Raw genomic sequence first — 13,745 nt, 5'->3', positions numbered from 1 at the left:
GATATTGTCATCACCGCCTCTAGTGCTACACTGGTTCGGTCTATTATTGCATCCCTCTCGCAAGAATTCGCCATGACTGACCTCGGCTCTCTTCATCATTTTTTGGGTATTCGGGTCCGTCGATCACCACATGGGATGTTCCTGTCGCAAGAACAATATGTCAAAGACATTGTAAGCCGCGCTAACATGAGTAATTGCAAGCCTAGTTCCTCTTATGTGGATCCGGGACCAAAATTAAGCGCAGGTTCGGGTCCTCCTGTTGATGACCCGTCTTTGTACCGTAGCTTAGCAGGTGCTCTTCAGTATCTCACTATCACTCGTCCTGATATAGCCTACGCAGTACAACAAGTATGTTTATTTATGCATGATCCTCGTGCCCCGCATTTACATTTTTTGAAACGGATAATCTGTTACATTCAAGGTACTTTGGACCATGGTCTTACTCTTCGGCCCTCTCGCTCTCTTCGTCTAACCGCTTATTCTGATGCCGATTGGGCCGGCTGCCCGGACTCGTGTCGTAGTACGTCCGGTTATTGTGTTTTCCTAGGCGACAACCTCGTCTCTTGGTCATCTAAACGTCAAGCCACTACTTCTCGATCAAGTCCCGAGGCTGAATATAGAGAGGTCGCTAATGCCATCGCTGAAACTAGTTGGTTACGCAATCTTTTACTTGAGCTTCACGTGCCAATTCAGCGTTCGACACTTGTGTTCTGTGACAATATTTCTGCCGTTTATCTCTCTGGCAATCCCGTGCAGCACCAGCGAACCAAACATGTCGAATTGGATATTCATTTTGTTCGCGATAAGGTTAATTTAGGTGAAGTCCGCGTTTTACATATTCCGTCTGAACATCAATATGCTGACATTTTTACAAAAGGACTTCCCCGTCACCTCTTCACTCGTTTTCGGACCAGTTTGAGCGTCCAGCCTCCTACCGCTCCAACTGCGGGAGCGTGTTAGTTAGTCAAATATTATGTAAATACTAGGTTTGGTGCCCGGCTTCGCCCGGGCTACCTCTATTTACCGTTAAATTTTATTTTCAATGAAATAAACTATGTTGGAGTTGTCTAACTCACACGTTTACTATTAGTAATATATTTTTCTATGCCGTATCTTGTAATTATGATAAAATGTAAAATTTATTTTCAAATTATGAGACACGTTCACTACCCCACTATTAATATTATTGCTTTTACGACATTCTTTGTTAATATCATTACATTCACTACTCCCGTGGTTACTATTATTTCTTTTAGTAATTCCTCTATTTTTTTTGTTAAATTCATTATTCCCATTAATTTTATCCGGCCTATATTTAAATAAATAAAATATTTTCTTGAGTCGATTGATTATTTAATTGTTCGTACTTTTTCTCATTGTTACCACTGTTTCTTTCATTACATTCGTTGCTACATTCACTAATCCCACTGTCATTATTCCCACATTAATACCAATAATTTTATTAATCTCGTTGTTGCTACTATTACTTTTACTACATTTAATTTAATTTATAAATATATGATGATACTAATTATTTCTATAAGTTGGGCATGTTAGTTTTAAGGAAAATCACAATATTATTGTGTTTTCTAAATTTAATTACTTTAATTTATGTAGTTTCCATAAATATTCTTCATCAAGGCATCTTTAATTGATACTTTTAACTAAAATTGTATAATATTTACATTGAGGTCCCTTTATTAGGTCCATCACACGGTGCTATTGATTTAAAACTATATAGTATATTTAATTTGTATAAATTTCTTTAATTATATTGAAGTCCCTTGGTTTCTGGAATTAATATATAGTACTAGTATTGGTGCCCGGCTTCGCCGGGGCTACCTCTACTTACCATTAATTTTTTTTTCATTAAATAAAATTACTTAAAGTTGCATAACCCATAAATTCATCATTAATATATTTTTTTTATAACATATCCTAAAATTACGATGTAATAAATTTTGAGACAAATTCACTACTCGCGCTATTAATATTTTACTCTTATTAATGAAACAATAATAATAACATTTCACTACTTGCCCGTAATCATTGTTACTTTCACTACTCCCGCTGTAATTATTGTTACTGTCACTACTGCCGCATTAATATTGATAATTTCACTAATCCCGCCGTAATTATTGTTACTTTCACTATTGTCGCATTAATATTGATTATTTCATTCACTATTCTCGTTGTTGTTTCTACCACTCTCACTAATCTCGTTGATAAAATTGTTACTTTTATTATTCAAATGAGTGATTACTATCATATAACTATATCCAATGTTACTACAATTCTTTTCTTTACTGACAAAATTACTTTTGCTACTTAGACATGCAATTTTAAGAGGATAATATATTTATATAAATATATTACATATATGCATTAAATCAAATCGAAAGAATTATGCAATATTATATATTATGGAATCTAATTTGAATTATTTATAACCTACTTATTATATTTTTGTATGCTAAATAATTAACATATCTATATATATCTAATAAACTATAAAGTTTAATAAAATTGTATAGATTTTATTTAATATATAATTTTATGATGATAATAATTAATACCATAAGTGTGCATGTTTATACTAATTAATTATTTTATTTTAAGGAAATTGACTATCTTCTAGTCTTCTACAAATATTTAGGAAAATTACCAGACATTTTCTTTCTTTTACTCTCCTTGAAATTGACCATCTTAATTAATTATTTTATTTTAAGTAAATTGGTCATCTTAATTAATTATTTTACTTTAAGGAATTTGACCATGTTTAGGAAAATTACCAAGCTTCTATATAATTTAATTTTAACTCAAACTATATAATATTTGCATTGAGATCCTTTAATCAGGTCCATCACACGGTGCTAGTGATTTAAAACTATATAGTATAATTAATTTGTATAACTTTCTTTAATTACATTGAAGTCCCTTGATTTCTGGATTTAATATATAGTATTGATTGATTGATTTCTAGCCTAGAATATAGCTAAATATAGTTGTGCATATCTTGTAAATATATGAATGTGAATGCCAAACCCTAATCAAGGGATTCCATCATCTGACAGTAACTATTTTCATTGTTGAACTCTTACGGAAAACCTTTTAATGCATGTCTAACTAAGTTATTAATCATTTCCAAATGTCAGCTGATATAGCTCGTGTGCCCGAGTTTCCTTTGTACGCTCAAACGAAATAATTACAAACACTAGTGTATTTAAGAGGATTTGAATCCGAGTCCATGGCATAGAAAGTTAACCATAATCCTTAAACTTGTTTAATAAGGTAAAGCTATTTAAACCAGTTTTCATAAGCTACTAATTTGTTCATTGAGTATTTACTTTGTATTAAAAATAACTAGTTTTAAACCCGTGCAAAATTGCACGGGTATTTATTTGGGCCGGTATTAATGTTTTTGGATGTATTTTTTTTTTTTTTTGCATTTCTATTGTAATTATCTAGTTGGTATAAATCAACGATCTACATAATTAATGTTTACACTTGTTTCAAATACGTGTTCACATGCAATGGTTTAAGAGGAAATAACGTAATATACTATTGTAAATAAATTTGCATACATAAAAAACTTTATATCCCGAAAAAAGAAATATAATTTAATAATCAACTTTAACATAGGCAAATTATTCTAGAAATTGAAAATTTTCATGCTAGTGGTTCTCGGGGATTTGACATTGATTGTTACATATTTTCCGTAATCACCAAGTTTCTTGGAGGTATGAACACCTATATTCGTCAAACATAAAGGCAAAGACGAATTATTTCATTAATTTCTATAAAATATTCACATTATTTGTTATTCAATCCCGTAAGTAAATGTAATTTATTCACGTAATTATGTAATTTTATTAGTAACTATGTAATTCAATCCGATTATATGTAATTACTTTCATTTATTCCGATTTGTAATTCATTCCGTTTATATGCAATTTCTTTTACTTCTGCCGATTATCTATTTATTTCATTAACTATGTAATTCAGTCCGATTATATGTAATTATTTTCATTTAGTTTATATGCAATTACTTTTACTTCTGCCGCTTATCTATTTATTTCATAAAATATTTTCTATGACATAATTTGTCGCATGTTTGTCAGAGACGATTTAAAGAAATAAACTCTTTCCACGTAAACGGGACCTACTATTACCTGGAAAAAAAAATTGGGTGAATGACGTGGCGCATCCTGTGTTGAGCATTGTCTTTTGCATTAATATAGATAAGATTTTTTTAAATAAAATAAAACAAAGGGTTAATTATTAGAAATGTTCCAATAATATAATCTTTCCTAATTTTTTGATATATTGTTAATATAATAACTGGAATCTAAATCCGTCATTTTAATTGCTCCTTGTTATGAGACGGTCTCTTAGAAAAATAAATTACTCCATATGTAATGTAATATATAGGCCATATTTGGTATTCAACAGATTAATATTAGTAAAAATAGATTGCTTAAGAAGATTATAAATGACAGATTGGATTGACAAGTTTGAATTGTATATATATATTTCAAGCAGATTTAGTAGAACTATAGAAGTATTTTGTAATTACCAGGTTTGAGTTAATAGATTGTTATATAACAGAGGATTGAGCTCAAATTTATTGTTGAATATGTCATTTATCAAACACTTAAATTAATAAGCATATCGTATTAAAAAGTCACAAACCTTCTAAAAGCCTTAAAATGTTGAAAATTTTACCAAACATAAATCTTCTAATCTTAATACATTACGTTGACGTAAGTCTTTTTGGTAATTTTATACGTAGTATCTTTCAGATTCAATCACTTACGGAGTACATTATAATAATTAATTAAAGGAGAACTAATCAACTTAATAGATCTTAAAAAAAAATGAGGGCATAAAACAGAGGGTTTTAATCTTAGGGATAATGATATGGCGCCACCCGATGGTGCCCAATTTCGGCGTCACCCTCTCACATGCACCCCTTATTATTGGGGTCCCCACTTATTCTATGGGATGTATCCATTATTTTATGGGTTCCCATTTATTATATGTGAGAGGGTGGCGCCGAAATTGAGCACCACCGAATAGCACTAACTCATTTTCCTTAATCTTAATGGGAAACTTCGTCCAACACTCCAACATGCAGGCGTGATGTCGCATTATCCCTCTAATGTTTCACCTTCACATGAACACATTATGCAGTTAAATTTATTTTTTGGTTTGAATTAGAGTAAAATGTTTAAATGTTCCCAGTAAATTTAATTTGTACATAATTTTAAAAAGTTACCCTTCCTAAGTTGACAGTTGTACATTTTTCGAACACAACATACTCCGTATTTGTTATTTGTAGAGCCTAAATACGGTTCTTGGTGGATTTTAAATTGAAAAATGATAAATACAGTCATTAGACCTGTATTTAAGAAACTAAAAGAGGAAATAAATTCTTAGTACATGTATTAATTGCATTGATTAATGTGTATTTTAGTCAACAATTTCTAACAATTTCTAAGTTACTAACCAAATTTAGAAGGTATTATGTTTAAATACAACATTAGTGGCTGTATTTATGATTACATTCTTTTAAATTTGGTTAGAGATCTTAAGTTAATAAATTCGATATTCTGAGTCAATTTTTTCTTTTGGAGTTTGATATAAATAGAAATGATAGAGGAGGTTAATAATTTTGGTTATTGTTTTTGGGAGACAAATCTTTTATTCTTGTAGGTGAGTAGGTGATTGCTTGGTTACGTAATAATAAAAACAAAAACATGGTAAAGGAAAAGAATAAGGTGAGTAGAGAGGACAAGGCAGCTGTAGAGAGCGAGTGGCACGGTAGACGGCGAAGAGGGTGAGGAAGGTGAACGTAGGTACAAGGGTTAAGGACTTAAGGAGCGAGGCTATATCCTATAGGTGTCAGGAACGTAGGATGTTGTTTGTTGTGACGAGGGAGGGCGGAGGGAATGGAGACTTGAGAGTGACGGTTAATAGGAGGGAAATGATGGACCCAATAATAGCGGAAGCCGGAAGCATAAGTTGTTCTAATCGGTCTACAAGAGGTGCGATTGCTGGACACAAAAGAGTTGTTATAGAAAGTGATTGCCTGCTCGATGATAATCAAAGACCTGGAACAACAAAAACGTGGATAAAGTGATCTTTTTTTAAATTACGATAAATCTTTTCTATTTGCCATTTGTTAAATTTTATACTACATCTTTTTCTTTTGTTCGAAGTAATTATAATTAGGTTACACATAAATTAGCCGCTCATATTACTCCACGGTTCATACATACGAAGGCGCTTTTAATTAGACAATGTCAAAAGAAAAGAAAAAAATAAATAAATAAAGTCATTAAGTCAATTCATATGGAGTTTTTTTTCTTTATATAAAAAAAAGGACATAAATGATAAATATCTTTAAATGATATTGATTAAACTTATTTAAGCATTTGGTTGATACATGAATTAAATTAATGTGTTAATTTGTAATGCACGGGAGTTTAATTCCTACATTAAAATTCACGTGAATTACAATAATCCGTTTGGTTGTCAGGTTGGAGTTTTACTTTCCTAGGAATTTCCAATAACCATGAGGGGGGTAGGTAGTTAAATTCACCCCATTATGTAGGAGTTGGAAACCCCTAAGAGTTTTAAACTCCTAGGAGGCTAGGAGTTTTAAACTCTCCCATTTTAAAAAAAATGGGGTAACAAAACAACCTCTACAAGTTACAATTCATGAATTCTAGAATTCGTATGAATTGGGTGAGCAACCAAACGACGCTAAGCTTGGTGAGATTTTGTGCATATAAAATGTACTGAAAAATGTAGTAAGTTCATGCAATAAAATAAATCACGACACTTTGGATATCAATGATTTTTTTTTAATATCATACTGTAAATATTTAGGTTATTTTACCTTAATATTTTTTTTGAGGGGATACCTTAATTTTTGTATAATACGAAGTATGTAATGTCGTGTCTTACTAAGTCTTTCATTATCCTTGATGAATACAAAATGGAAGTGGTAAGCTAAATATATGTACTCCCCAGTCCCCTCCCCTGCTTGAAATACCTTGACAAAAAATTAGAAACGTAAATAAATAATGGGACGAAAAAGGTATAATTTTCTATGAACGCAAATTCTTGTTTACAACGGTACGGTTGTAAACACGACAATAGTGAAACTGACTCGGATACTGGTTATTTAAACCCAAATAACAAGTCATACGGGTTGACTTAATTATTCATATGTTAAAAAAATAAAATATCCACAAAAATAGCAACTAAATAATACACATACCTTATTTACAATATTCTCTTTTGACTTTTTATTATCCCACGTTTTATTTAACAGCTTCATCTTCTACCTTTCTTGGCCTCGATTTTTTTCCTCTGAAAGATGACTAACATTGACAATGATGATACAATACCTCCATTCCATAACGACGATATTGTAGATGAAGATGCTAATCCTGGTTCAATTATTTTGAAGGACGGATCAATTGTTTCTCTAAAAGAAGGTATTGCGAGATTTTGATGCGTTTAATTTGTCTGATCGTCATTTTTTTTATGCGTCTATTGTAACTAAGAACAACTAAACAAGATTATATTGGTCAACTCCTGCATTTTATCATGCTAAAACAGATAGCACTTGTACCTATAAATTAAACAATGAAATCGTAATATATATTCGTCTGCTCGTCAATTGTTTATGCGTTTAATTGGTCTGCTTGTCAATTGTTTATGCGGCTGGTTCAATTTATCATCCAAAATTCATGTATGATCAATGTTATTTCGTCTGATTTCAATCGTTCATCATTTACTGTTTTTCTTGTCTGCAATTTTCTAGATTTTGATGCCTCTGGTTCTCTTGTCGGATTGAAGGCTACTAAGTGGGAATACTTACTCACTCTGTACAACAAACATGCCGCAGCAACTGGTTTTGGTACCAGAAAAGGCACTCACGTATCGAAAAGAATGTCGAGTATGAGAGATATTTTGTCTGTAACTGTCAGGGTGAGCACGGTAATGATAGATCATTGAATTCTGATGGGACACCCTCTTCGTCAGGTACGAAGAAAGTCAACATCACCAGATCTATTTGCAAGGCTTCCATTCGGACACAACTCAACGAGAAAGGTCTTTGGGAAATATTAAACCATAACCTTGATCATAACCATAGCTTAACGCCCCCTAAATGGCAACATAACCACAGGTCAGAGAGGAAAATAACCGCTGAAGAGGGTGAGGTGATTGAAATGATGACCGAAGCCTTGGTTCGACCATCTGTCCAATATCGTGTTTTAGCTGCTATTTCTGGAGGCGAGGAGTTTGTTGGACATACAAAGAGAGACCATATCAATTACGTTAATAGGCTTAAGATGCGTGCTATTGAAGGCGGTGATGCATCAACCTTGGTCGAATTGTTGACCAAATGTCAATATGAAGATCCAGGTTTCTTCTTCCGTTTGAAATTTGGTGCCGACGGAAGATTGTGCCATGTTTTCTGGCGGGACTCGATGATGAAGGAGGATTACTTATTGTATCATGATGTGCTTATGTTTGACACCACTTACCGTACAAATAAATATAACTTGATTTGCGGTCCGCTAATTGGGATTAATAACCATTGGTCGAACATTATGTTCGGGTTTGCATTCATATCGAATGAACAAGATGAATCATTTGAGTGGTTGTTTAAAGCCTTCAATGAATCAATGGGAGAAGATGTCCGTCCTGTAACTATTTTTACTGGTCAAGACCTTGCTATGACAAATGCCATCAAAGAGGTAAATAACACTTAACTGGTCACATATTCTTACGTAAATGGTTACAACTTAATATTTAGCTGTAAACAGGTGCATATTCCCACACAAAAGTGTGACCCTCATAAGTAAGTTATAAATAGTTACATAATATTTTGAAAATGGCTACGTATAACTCAACATGTGCATATTTTGTAATCAAATATTGATACGGGACCGACTTTGTGTTACTTCTGTTGTTTGTGACCATTCTGATGACATTAGTGGCCATTTCTGGCTATGAATTAAATCCTTTCTTTTGTTTTTTATTAAGATCAAAATGTGACCAATTTTAAGCTATGTGTAGGTTTGGTAGAAAAATTGATGAGACCATTCTGATTTGTGACCGTTCTGGTTTGGTTTGTGACCAATTTTTTATAGTTTGTGACCGTTATTTGGTAGAAAGATTGATGAGACCATTCTAATTTGTGACTTTTCTGGTTTGGTTTGTGACCATTTTTTTTATAGTTTGTGACCATTCTGATGACATTAGTGGCCATTTCTGGTTATGAATTAAATCCTTTCTTTTGTATCTTATTAAGATCAAAATGTGACCAATTTTAAGCTATGTGTAGGTTTTGAATAACTACTATAGAATTTCCTTATTTTGTTTTGTTTGTGACCATTCAGGCTAAAATAGTGACCGATGTTTTCATTAGTTTAACCTGTTATAGTACGGTTACTTTATGTACTTACATGGTCACATATTCATAGTAAAATGGACACTTTCTATATTTACGTTCTATATGTAATAGTTACCCCCCGATTAACTGTTATCACTCAATTGCTAGGTTTATCCAACTTCAAGGCATAGGTTATGTCAATGGCATGTCCAACAGAATGCTGTTTCACACTATGGTTCACTGAAGCATAATCGATCATTCCAGACCGTATTCAACAAAGGTCTTAATGGTTGTTATAGCGAGGCGGAATTCGAAGATACATGGAGGAAAATGATATCATATTACGGACTACAAGATAGTGATTGGTTTGATCGTCTTTATACTTTAAGGGAAAAATGGTGCACTGCATTTAATAAGGGATACTTTTTAGCAGGTATATTATCGTCGCAACGGAGTGAAAGCACCAACCATGCTTTGGGGTTCCAAGCAACTAAGACTACTTCACTTACTGAATTCTTTCACATATTTGAGTCAACAGTCAGAAGATGGAGGTCGGAAAAGGAACGAAATGAATTTAATAATATTCGTGCCAAGCCCACATCTGTGTTTCCTATGGTGGACTTATTAGATCATGCATCCCAAGTTTATACACTGAAATTGTTCAGGGCATTTGAGATGGAATTCGGTATCGCAATCGGAACAAGGGCCATAGAATGTACGACTGAAGATCATATTAAGTCATACCTTGTGTATCCATCGGGTACTGATGAAAATCCACACCATGTCACCTTTGATTCTTCTAACCTGCTTATTGACTGCACGTGTCGTAAATTTCAGGAATGCGGAATGTTATGCTTCCACTCCATCCGCATCTTACACCTCCGGTCTGTTTCCGAAATTCCCGACCGATACATTTTAAGGAGGTGGACTAAGTTTGCCAAGAAGGAAGTGTAGGACAGACTTCTTCCTAATGATAGGCGTAGAAGTGGCATTAATGAGGCTGTTAATTGGCGGCGTCAATCGCTTACCATGTTCAACAATCTGATAACAAAATGTCAGAGTGTACCCGAAGCGAGGTCGTTATTGGACCATGCTTACTCAAGAGCTCTAGAAGAGGTCCAAACTTTTTTCAACAGTAGAAGAGCGTCAGAGTGTCCAACAAATAGTGCTCCACGCACAGGTCCTACGATACTTGATCCTAAACGAGCAATTACGAAGGGGCGTAAACAAAGGAAGAAAAGCGGGATACAAAAACGAAAGTCAAACCGTCCCGCTAAAACAAATGAGGTCGAACTGCCATACACTCCCATTCCTAGGCTCTTATAAGCAAAATAAGTTTTTACTTTGCGGTAGTTGGTACTATGCATTTTTGGTTGTGCTTTATTTTTTGAACGTAGCATTTTTGTTTTAGTCACCGAATATTTATACATTGTTTTTCTAATTAATTTGTCGCAAAATTATTTTTTCTACTGCATGTTCCGATATTTGGTTACAATTTGTTTCATGATATGTTGATGGTAATAAGCTAATAAATAGCAGATACATGGCTACAAATAGTAGATATACGGCCACAAAATAAAATAACTAATTCATTTAAAAAATACAAATAGTTTAAAATTGGTCACTAAGTATTAAAGAATGTTCACAAACATTTAAAAAGTACTCTTCAACAAATGTTCCTAAATCTGGTCACAATTTAATCTTAATAAGCTACATAAACATAAAAATGTAGACATCGGGCATTAGTAGCCACTAATTTCACAAGAATTATCCCACAAAATAAAAGTCACGATCTGATCTATAAAGGTTACAAATTAGTGTCAAGATTTGTTGTTGGTAACAACGTACACATAGTATATATAGGGCTACAAATAGCAGAAATATAGCCACAAAAGTAAATGACTTTTGTAATGTGACCAGTTAAGATTATAATTTGACCAATTAAATATTATAATGTGACCACAAAAGATATGTAGCCACAAAAAATTATAATGTGACCAGTTAAGATTGTAATGTGGCTACAAAAGATAACTAGCCACAAAATATTATAATGTGACCAGTTAAGATTATAATGTGACCGTAAAAGATATATAGCCACAAAAGATTATAATGTGACCAGTTAAGAATATAATGTGACCAGTTACGAATAATAGGCACAATGCGACTATGGAACACAGTAAAGAGAAAATGTGTTCAATTCACTTGAAATAAATTACCAAAATAAGATGCGTCAAATTCATAAATGTTTGCAATTTAAAGAAGAATCTCAACTAGAAAGCAACAACAGTTTCCAATCATCTACCAAATCCAAATTAAAATATCAATATTTTCCCAACAACTACACCAATCTGCTACTTATCCTTTACGCAATCATCCTCTACAACGGCCCCCTCAGCTCCATTCTTCGTTGCCAACCTTGTGCATCTTCTTACATACACGCTTTTGCTTTTGTTTGAATCTCGTGGTCGCTTTGGACAATGCACACTCTTCTTTTGTGAAGGTCCCGGGCAGTTGGTATCATTAGTACCAATTGAATCATTGATACCAATTGAATCGATCTCAAGGTCAAAGGAGGGTGCCTCAACCAACTTCATCTCCGCTATCTCATCAATCCTCTTACCCATATCTAGAAATTGTGCCAAGAAGTTTGGATCCTTCAACGCTTGTGTAAACTCGCCTTCAATGTCCTCACGAACCTCCTCTTCATCAATCGGGGTGACATTAGCTTGCTTTTCCACTTCTTTCGTTCTAATCTCATGTAACCTTGACACAAGTTCCAAATCCCGTTTTGTCATCATCCAATTCACCAAACGGGGCTATAAAAGAGAATAACATGAAAAAACAATTACTATACTTCATAAAAAAGAGTTAGTATGCTAAAAACGACAAAGTTCAGAAGAACGGTCACAATCAAAAAATAAATGGCCACTGTAAAATTTAAAGAGGTTACAAAATATGTTTGTCAAATATCAATTACAATGATCACAAACTATAAAACAATGGTCACAAACGACACCAGAACAGTCACAAATCAGAATGGTCTCATCAATCTTTCTACCAAACCACGGTCACAAACTATAAAAAAATGGTCACAAACCAAACCAGAACAGTCACAAATCAGAATGGTCTCATCAATCTTTCTACCAAACCACGGTCACAAACTATGAAAAATTGGTCACAAACCAAACCAGAACAGTTACAAATCAGAATGGTCTCATCAATCTTTCTACCAAACCACTGTCACAAACTATAAAAAAATGGTCACAAACCGAACCAGAACAGTCACAAATCAGAATGGTCTCATCAATCTTTCTACCAAACCACAGTCACAAACTTAAAAAATGATTAAAAACCAAACCAGAACGGTCACAAACCAGAACGGCCTCATCAATCCTTCTATCAAAAAATGGTTACAAATCAAACCAGAACGGTCACAACATACAAAAAGAAACATAAATCTTGTGCAATTAATCAAAAGCCAAGCAGAATGGTCACAAACCAGAACAGTCACAAGCTATAATTCTAATAAAAAAATGGTCACGAAACCATGAAGAATGGTCACAAACAGAATAAAAACACACTTTTAATAATGTAAAGCTTAAAGAGTAAACGACTTACATCGTTATATATATTTGCTTGCAATTTGTTCATCACTCAATAAATCACTTGGCAGCTCAAACGTGATAGTTCTTTTGATGCGGTCATCATGTTTAGGATCATCACCCTCAGTTGGAAGCCTATATATTACTTTAGGCAGATTTCGGGAGATAGGGTACGTCTTCTTATCCCAACCACCACGACCATACTCGTTGTTGTTCTTCAATGCACCAGCCCTTTCTTCCTCCACACGCACTTTTATTTTCTCATATGTCCAATGTTTAACTAATGGAATGGTTGTTAACGTGTTTTTGTTATCCCTCCATATAAGGCGATGAAAATAAAGTATTTGAAGCAACATCATGCATCCACTTACATTCTTTGTTTGCTTCCCTTTCCATTTGTCCACAGCTTCATTAAGCTTTTCTACCACATAAAAGCACCAATCTTGATTAATGATGTCCTCAACATTTTCCACGGCCTTTATAAGCTTAAGGTCAACGTGATTATGGCATGTCGGTGCAAGGAAAGTACCAAGAGCATACAATACAAAAAGTTGCTTGAAATCGTGGCCTCCTTTAGACATCTTCAACATATCATCAACCAATGTATCACTAGAAATCTCCTCACCCGCTTTTATACCCAACCTCTTTCTCCAACACTCCATTAGATCAGGATTATCTTTTTTCTTACTTGAGGTACGTAATACATCCTTCCCAGTGTCACAAGGGAA

The 13,745-nt window shown here is 33.6% G+C and overlaps 1 protein-coding gene across 1 annotated transcript; it reads left to right on the top strand.

The window, feature by feature from the left end:
* The first annotated feature begins 7,387 nt into the window (after nt 1-7,387).
* On the top strand, nt 7,388-10,369 carry LOC141590037 (protein FAR1-RELATED SEQUENCE 5-like). Its single transcript, XM_074410653.1, has 4 exons — nt 7,388-7,508; nt 7,838-7,953; nt 8,004-8,777; nt 9,584-10,369. The coding sequence occupies exons 1-4, from the start codon at nt 7,388-7,390 to the stop codon at nt 10,367-10,369; spliced, it is 1,797 nt and encodes a 598-aa protein (XP_074266754.1).
* Nucleotides 10,370-13,745: the final 3,376 nt, after the last annotated feature.

Source organism: Silene latifolia, chromosome 7 (genome assembly GCF_048544455.1).
Source record: "Silene latifolia isolate original U9 population chromosome 7, ASM4854445v1, whole genome shotgun sequence".
Taxonomy (NCBI): domain Eukaryota; kingdom Viridiplantae; phylum Streptophyta; class Magnoliopsida; order Caryophyllales; family Caryophyllaceae; genus Silene; species Silene latifolia.
This window is presented reverse-complemented; position numbering and strand designations above follow the sequence as displayed.